The sequence below is a fragment of the Lepidochelys kempii genome, chromosome 14, assembly GCF_965140265.1.
Source record: "Lepidochelys kempii isolate rLepKem1 chromosome 14, rLepKem1.hap2, whole genome shotgun sequence".
NCBI classification, from domain to species: Eukaryota; Metazoa; Chordata; order Testudines; family Cheloniidae; genus Lepidochelys; species Lepidochelys kempii.
Window position 1 is genome coordinate 25,806,514 of NC_133269.1, and position 8,526 is coordinate 25,815,039.

The 8,526-nt window shown below is 48.2% G+C and overlaps 1 protein-coding gene across 2 annotated transcripts in view; it reads right to left on the reverse strand.

Moving 5' to 3' along the window:
• The window catches only part of ELAC2 (elaC ribonuclease Z 2), a 37,450-nt gene extending 29,780 nt beyond the window's left edge, over positions 1-7,670 (reverse strand). Inside the window, exons 1-5 of one of the 2 annotated variants that reach the window (XM_073310884.1) lie at positions 7,383-7,670; positions 6,898-6,948; positions 6,548-6,618; positions 4,802-4,866; positions 3,503-3,560 (exon numbers count right to left, since the gene is read on the reverse strand). In XM_073310884.1, the coding sequence (XP_073166985.1) occupies positions 3,503-3,560; positions 4,802-4,866; positions 6,548-6,618; positions 6,898-6,948; positions 7,383-7,621 (484 nt within the window). In that variant the 5' untranslated portion in view covers positions 7,622-7,670. Of the gene's footprint in view, positions 1-3,502; positions 3,561-4,801; positions 4,867-6,547; positions 6,619-6,897; positions 6,960-7,382 lie in introns of both variants that reach the window. The other variant, XM_073310885.1, reaches the window with a different exon arrangement.
• Between the last annotated feature and the right edge of the window lie 856 nt (positions 7,671-8,526).

Below are 8,526 nucleotides of genomic sequence, written 5' to 3' on the forward strand. Positions count from 1 at the left end.
TGTTATAGCTCAGAAATGATGCTCCTTTTAAAAAAAAAAAAACACTTCCTGCTCACAAGAATGGAGAAATCCCAGCAGCACATGCACAGGACCTCGGCCACGTACATGCTAAGCTAGCCATGCGATCGCTCATCAAATCGATTGCTGCATTAGAAGATGGGAGGGGACAAATGCTATCACTTATTGTTTTTAAAAGGTGATGAGGTTGGTCCTGGAAATTAATACAACTGAAGGGATTTAAATCATAGAATATCAGGGTTGGAAGGGACCTCAGGAGGTCATCTAGTCCAACCCTCTGCTCAAAGGAGGGCCAATCCCAGCCAGGGCTTTGTCAACCCTGACCTTAAAACCCTCAAAGGAAGGAGATTCCACCACCTCCCTAGGTAACGCATTCCAGTGTTTCACCACCCTCCTAGTGAAAAAGTTTTTCCAATATCCAACCTAAACCTCGCCCACTGCAACTTGAGACCATTACTACTCGTTCTGTCATCTGCTACCACTGAGAACAGTCTAGAGCCATCCTCTTTGGAACCCCCTTTCAGGTAGCTGAAAGCAGCTATCAAATCCCCCCTCATTCTTCTCTTCCGCAGACTAAACAATCCCAGTTCCCTCAGCCTCTCCTCATAAGTTGTGTGTTCCAGGCCCCTAATCATTTTTGTTGCCCTCCGCTGGACTCTTTCCAATTTTTCCACATCCTTCTTGTAGCATGGGGCCCAAAACTGGACACAGTACTCCAGATGAGAGCTCACCAATGTCGAGTAGAGGGGAACGATAAGGGCATAAGCCAGCCATTGGCTTCCCCTACATGCAAGTTAGTTTTTCCACTAGTTGTCCCGGTAGTTTTGTGCACCTTCTTCTGAAGAGTATGGCATTGGCCTTTGTCATAAACAAGATAGCACACTAGTTGGACCATCAGCTGATGTGTTGTATTCTTATCTCCCCTCCCCTGGAAGAGCTACCCCGTATCAAGAATAAGGCAGAGATTACTCCTTGGGCCCAGTCAACCCTTGGCCTTCCATTTCCAAACATGCCCAAAAATGAGAGCTGTGATAATGTTTGAGATACATAGAGAGCTGTCTACCAGGAATTGGACTGGAAACCACTCATTTCACACAGGTCACCAAACAGCATGCTGGGTTTGAGCCAGTGACTTGGATGGGATAGGATCTGTTGCCAATTCTCAATCCCTGAGCCAGGCAGCTTGTCACTTTCTTTTAAAACTGAGTTATCATCAAGACATTACCAATGTGTTCCTGATCCTGGAAAACAAGGTGTCAAGACAACCAAACATTACAGTGACTCCTGTGTTTTCTGATATGTGGTGAAACCAGGTGACAAAATGGAAATGCCCTCAAACCAGCTTGGAAACCAGATCCCAGATGGACTCCAAAACAAACAATTAGAAGAACTCATTCTCTTTTCATTTCTCAGAGGCTGCAGTGGCTACAGCTTGGAGCTTTGCCTCGGAAGAACACAGGAACGGCCATACTGGGTCAGACGAATGGTCCATCTAGCCCTGTATCATGTCTATAACTGGCAAGTCCCAGCGCTACAGTTGAGTGATGCACCCAGTCTTCTCGTAGCCAGTGTAGGGTTGCACCAAACATGAGGTTGTATCCCTGACCATTTTGGATATTTGGTTTTTTTAACCTAGCTATATTTTTGGCTGTCACCACACCCCCAACAATGAGTTCCAAAGGTTAATTATGTGTTGTATGAAAAAAATACTTCCTCTTCTTTGTATTAAATCTGCTGCCTATTAACGTGATTGGGTGACCCCTGTATTTTGTACTGTGGGAGAGGATAAACACTTCTCTGTTCACTTTTCCCATACCATCCACGATTATGTAGACCGCTATCGTATCCCTCCTTAATTGTCTCTTTTGTAAACACAACAGCCCTAATCTTTTTAGTCTCTCCTCCTAGGGAAGCTGTATCATACATCAAGGGATCATCTTTGTTACCCTTTTCAGAACCTTTTCCAGTTGCACTATATACTTCTGAGATGGAGCAACAGAACTTGACACAGTATTCAAGGTGTGGGTGCACCATGGATTTATATAGTGGCTTTATGATATTTTCTGTTTTATTTTCTATCCTCTTCCTAATAGTTCCTAACAGTTAGCCTTTTTGACTGCTGCTGGGCATTGAGCTAACATTTTCAGAGAACTATCCACAGTGACTCCAAGATCTCTCGAGTGGTCACAGATAATTTAAAACCCATAGTTGTATAGGTGTAGTTAGGATTATTTTTTCCAATGTTCATTACTTTGCACTTATCAACCCTGAATTTCACCTGCCCTTTTGTTGCCCAGCCACCCCATTTAGTGAGATCACCCTGTAACTCTCCACAGTCAGCTTAGGACTTAACTACCTTGAATATTTTTGTATCATCTGCAAACCTTGCCACTTCAACATAATCATAAATCTGGAAAAGGGAGTGGACAGTGAACAGAACAGTCCCAGTACAGACCTTGGGGGACCTCGCTTCATTGTGAAAACTAACCATTTATTCCTACCCTTTGTTTCTGATCTTTTAAGAAGTTACTGATCCACGAGAGGACCCTCCCTCTTATCCCATGTCTGCTTGTTTTCATTAAGAGCCATTAGAGAGGGACAATGTCAAAGGCTTTCTGTAGTGCGGGGACCACTCTGGGTCATATGCTTGTTGACCCCCTCAAAGCATTCTAGTAGATTGGTGAGGCATGATTTCCCTTTACAAAACCCATGTTGACTTTTCCCCAACAAAACATGTTTATTTATCTGTGATCATTCTGTACTGTACTATAGTTTGTCAATTTGCCCAATACTGAAGTTAGGCTTACCAAGCTGTAATTGCCAGGATCGCCTCTGGAGTCAGCATTACATTTGCTACCTTCCAGTCATCGGGTACAGAGGCTTGTTTCAGTGATAGGTTATCTACTAATTAGTAATTCTGCAATTTCACATTTGAGTTCCTTCTGCTCCTGGGGACCGATCAATTAAACAGTAATAAATTTGTTCTAAAACCCCTTCTACTGAGGCATTTAAGAAGCAATGGGCTTAAATTACAGCAAGGGTGGTTTCGGTTGGACATTAGGAAAAGCTTCCTAACTCTCAGGGTGGTGAAACACTGGAATAAATTGCCCAGGGAGGTTGTGGAATCTCCATCATTGGAGATTTTTAAGAGCAGGTTAGACAAACGCATGTCAGGGATGACCTAGTTAATACTTAGTCCTGCCATGAGTGCAGGGGACTGGACTAGATGACCTCGAGGTCCCTTCCAGTCCTACGATACTATGATCAATGTGTACCCCGAAAAGGACAGCTGTGATGTGAGCATCTCCCCCATATCCTCTGCAGTGAAGACTGATTAAGTGAATTCATTTAGCTTCTCTGCAATGGCCTCGTCGTCCTTGAGAGCTCCTTTAACACCCCGAGGCTGCTGTTCAGACAGATATATGCATCAATAAGGTGTAGACATTGCAGACAGTAAGTGCACACAGATGACCGCTGTACATACCCAGATCTATTCCTTTCAGTGGGCCAGAAAACATTTTGATAGCTTCCAGGTAGTTTCGCTGGGGGGGGGGGGGGGGGGGAAGAGTAGGAAAAAAAAAGACAAGGTGAAAAATCATTGCCTGCTTATTACTCAGAATAGGTAACATTTTCAAGCAAAGACTCTCTCTCAGGTGCAGAGAAGTCATAAGCGCAACCCCCAGCTAGCAGGAAAAAAAAACGGATCCCACCTTGTACCTGTTAGTGTCACCAAAATATCTCCGTTCATCACCCGGACCTTATCTTTAAGAAGGCTCAGTATGTCCCTGTATCATCTTCAGGGAACTTGTTTATACCATAACTTGGTATTGGGGTGTTCTGGCACCATCCTTCCAGACTGTGTTTATGCAAGTACCCAGTTCTTTGCACTTTTTAGGAGTGTTTTGTGTTTTTGCAAAATCAGCCATGTTCTTGCCAAGTTTATGTACCAGACAGTGAATCTGCAAAGCAGGCACCTGCTTTGTAACAGAGTCTGACTCTAGTTTAGGCCTGATACCATGCCCCAGGCTTCAGGCTCTCTTTCTACTACAAGGAGAAAAAATGGACACTACATTTCTTCTTATCATAGTAGTCTGCCACAGAAGTACATTCGGTTTTGTACATTAGTTTAGGACAGTGTCTCCCTGGAACTGACATATGGTCCTAACAGCTTCAGAATGAGCAAGCTGGCCAGAGATCTCTAGAGAGTTCTCCTGCCTAGCAAGCACTTTCTGGGACAGGGGTTAGGAAAACAAATATGAAAGTCAAAATTCAATTTTGAAATTCAATGCTGAAAAGAGGAACCAACAGCCCAGATACTGAGACCAGCATTTGATCTATGTAACCAGTGCCTCCTACCAGCACAGCAGATTTAGAACTTGTTCAGACACTTGCAGAGACCCCTAACTGCTGCTTTAAAAAGGCACATCCAGAAGAACTGCCCCATCATTTTGTTTAGGGAGACAGGTGGAGAAGGGCTGTTCCATCTACTAGTGAGCCATTAGCAGACAAGAGTGTTCCAAGTGGTGGCAGTTTGCTGCTGCCTAGAGCTGTTTTAAACTGGCACAACTCACAAGCGAGCTGTACACACTGTGAAGCCAGCCCCAAAAGCAGAACCAAACAATTACAGGTGGCACTTCTTCAGTTAGAGCAGCACCTCACAGCATTTTACAAGGTCACTCAGCACCCAGCCATAGCTCTTCGCTCACAGGTTAAAGTCTGTCTCTTACAGGGTCCCCACTTTCCAAAAAGCAAAAACAAAAACCCAAAAAAACCAGCTACTCACCAGCTGTGGTGGCCCTGAGAGAACACACTTTGGGAGCCCCATTTCCTTTAAGGTGAGAATCATTCCTGGAAGAGAGAGCAGGGAGACTGCAGCTTTGGAAACAGCCTTCATCATGAACCCATGAAAGTGCCTCCAAAGCAAAGATTGTAATTCATTTTCCACTATCTGTCCAATTTCCACCCTTTTTCACAAGGAAATGTCATACCCTGTGATTAAGGTCCTGGTCTGAGACTCAGGAGATCTGGGTCGAGTCCTTAGCTCTGCCTTGTGTGACCTTGAGCAAGTCACTTCTCTTGGCACCCAGATCCCTATCTGTAAAACAAGGACCACCTCACAGGGATGTTGGGAGGATAAATCCATAAGTGTTGGGAAGGGACACAGGTGCTACAGTGATGGAAATTACACTAAAAGAATGAGCTGTAGTTGAAAGTACTTCAGAGTCCCAATTTTGGGAAGTTTATCATCATTTACTTCTGAAACACCTTTCCACTCTCCCTTGCTGCAAAGAAACCCTACCAACAAAGGGGAAAATGGACTACTAAAAGGAAACAGAACCTGGCTATATACCAAATGCTAGCACATAAAGTAAACTGACAGAATAGAAAGAATTTCCCCCACCTTTTCTTGTTAGGAGAATCTTTGGTATTGCTAGCAACTAAAGTACAGAAGTTTAGACAGACGTGACATTTTGAGAACCATTTACCACATTAGTTGGTCCGGTCCAAGCACGAAAGCTACATTACAAAAACAGATTCATCTATATTGCAGTTGGGTGCTAGATGACAAACCAACATGTACAGCACAAGGCTGGCAGCAACTCAGTTTAATAACAGACTCCACCAAGGTATTAATTGGCCAACTTGAGAGTCCATATGCACAACTTAAAAGCATTTCTCTGTATGTAACACATTAAATGTTAAACACCACATCTGATCAAATCACAAACTTCCACGAATATTCTAGGCATCAGTGAGTGGGCAAGACCCTATTTTCTCTCTTTTTTCCCCCAGGGGGGTGGGGGGAGGGAAGAGAGAAGAGGAGAGGAGGACCAGAAAACCACAAGTGGGAAAACAGGGAACACATGAAACCCTCTGAGCTCTTTAGCAGAGTCACAGCTGATGACACCCATTAAAGCTTTCTAGCTGAATAATATTATTGTTTCATCTCTTCCTACCCACCCAGTGGACCTTAATTAATGTGTTACGGGGAGAAGGGGCACCGATAAGGAGTGAAGGACAGACTGAACTCCTGGCATAGGGCAAGAAGAGGGGATCTTGAAATGGGTGAAGGGAAAAATGGGAGGCACATAGAATCCCATGGGGGTGTGTGTGACTGGGGACGCTGCAACAGGGGAAAGAGGAAAATGGGGTGCATATAGAGCCCCTGCCATGGGGATGCACACAGAGCTGCTGTCCTAGGGGAGAATGGTGGGAACACAACCTGTGGTGGGAAGTATATTGGAAGAACCCGTTATGGGGGATAGGGTGCATGCAGAGGCCTTCCTATGGTGGGAAGGGAAAATGGAGGCACACACAGAGCCCCTTGCATAGGGGGTGGGGGCACTCCCAGAACTCCTGCCAGAGGGAGACTGTGGAAGCTGCAGGGAGCCCCTGAAATTGAGGGAGCTGTGAGGGAGGCACACAGGGAGCTTTTTGTAGGGATACGGAGGGAGGCAAGGAGCCCCTAGTGTATGCAATAAACTCAGCCTAAACAAGCTACAAAGTGTGCACCTCCAGTCCCACTTACCCGACAAACCACCAACATTCGCCCAGTTCATTCTAGTCAGAAAGATGTTGTCTAAACGAGCTACTCTTAACCTGAGAAGAAAAAGGTTTGGATTATGGAATAACTGAAATGCAGCCTGTACGTTCTTACAACTTTTCCTTTAACAACACAGTAAGGACAAAAAGAAAAGGAGGACTTGTGGCACCTTAGAGACTAATCAATCTATTTGAGCATAAGCTTTTGTGAGCTACAGCTCACGAAAGCTTATGCTCAAATAGATTGGTTAGTCTCTAAGGTGCCACAAGTCCCCCTGTTCTTTTTGCAGCAACAGACTAACACAGCAACTACTCCGAAACAGTAAGGACACTTACTTGTGTTCCTGCATAAGGCGCTGGATCCCTTCCCCGCAGTTAAAGAGATACCTGGAATAAGACTAGAACGCTTATTAGAGAAAGCGGCAAGTTTTCATATCAAAATAGTTTAGTTTTATTTGCCCCACTTTAAGAGGAAAGCTCCGCAGACGGGGGTGTCCAAATCCTGCAGCACGGATAGGGCCGCACAGACACCTGGCTGGGCCCAGTGTAGCGTCCTCCTGTTTGGGGAGCCAGCAGGCTCCGCAGGGGCAGGTGAGTTTACCCCGGCCCCCAGGGGCGCTAAGTCGGATACAGCCCGGAAGGGGCGTAGAGCCAGGGAGCGCTACTGGCACGGTGCCGAGGGCCTGGCCGGCAGGAGGAGCCGGGCCGGGCGCCACACGCGGTTTAGTGGGGTGGGAGCGCAGCCAGCGACGCGGGGGAGCAGGCGGCCCGGGCAGGCCCGGAGAGCCCAACGGGGAGCGACCCAGCCCCCCGGCACTGACCGGTTGTACTCGGAGAAGACGTAGAGCGCGGCGCCCGAGTCCCGGCTCCCAGCCGCCGCCACCTGCACGTAGACGATGCTGGGTCCGGCCAACTCCGAGCTCCGCCGCTTCTCCCGGGCCCGCAGGTGCCGCAACAGGTCTTTGGGCGGCCGCCGCGGCGGAGCGGGGCCCCCGGACATGGCGCGGCGCAGCGGCGTCCAGCGGCGCCCCAGCCGCAGCCCCAGCGAGCAGCCCCACATTCAGTAGCCCGGCCCGACCCAGCCTCCTCCACGCGTGCCCTTCGGCCGGCCTCCCTCCCCGCCCACGTGCTACACATTAGCCAATCGCGCAGCGCTCCCCGCATCCATGGCGCACCTTCAGCCAATAAACATTCGGCATCAGCGGCAAGCTTCCCTCTCATGTGACGCCGCCGCCGCCGCCCAATCGAGCATTTGTTTCCCCTCTTTCCCTCACCCATCAGCTAATGAGAATTCAGCATCTTTTTGTGTCACATCCCAACCAATGGAATTTCAGTAGCCGGGCACGCGCCCCTCTCATATGACACAGGCTGGCCAATAGGACGTGTTCTTTGACGTCTCGAGGGACGTCATATGGCTCTGGGATTATTGAGAGGGATCAGCTTCCCCTCCCTTCCTAGTGTCTGTTGGCAGCTCCCTGCCTCAGAGCAGGGGTGGGGAAACTTTTTGGCTTGAGGGCCACAGGGGGGCCATGAGTGCTCACAAAATTGGGGTTGCGTGTGGGAGAGGGTGCGGCTCTGGGGTGGGGATGAGGAGTTTGGAGGGCGGGAGGGGGATCAGGGCTGGGGTGTGGGGAGAGTCTGAGGGGTGCAGGCTCTGAGCAGCGCTTACCTCAAGTGGCTCCCAGAAGCAGCTCCAGCTCTGTAAGCTGCCCCATCCCCAGGCACTGCCCTTGCCACTCCCATTGGAGTGCGTAGTAGCCGGAGTGGGGCCATGCTGCGGCTTCTGGGAGCCACATTTTGCTGCCCGCACCCCAGCCAGAGCAGGAACGAGTGGTGTGGTGCCGCCCTGACCCAGCGCCTTGGCCGGAGCACCGGAGCAGGGCCGCGTTTCTCAGACTGTTCTGCTGCTCCTTATTTAAGTGTATGGCATTGTGCTGGAACAAGTCCAACAGAAACTGTGAGAGC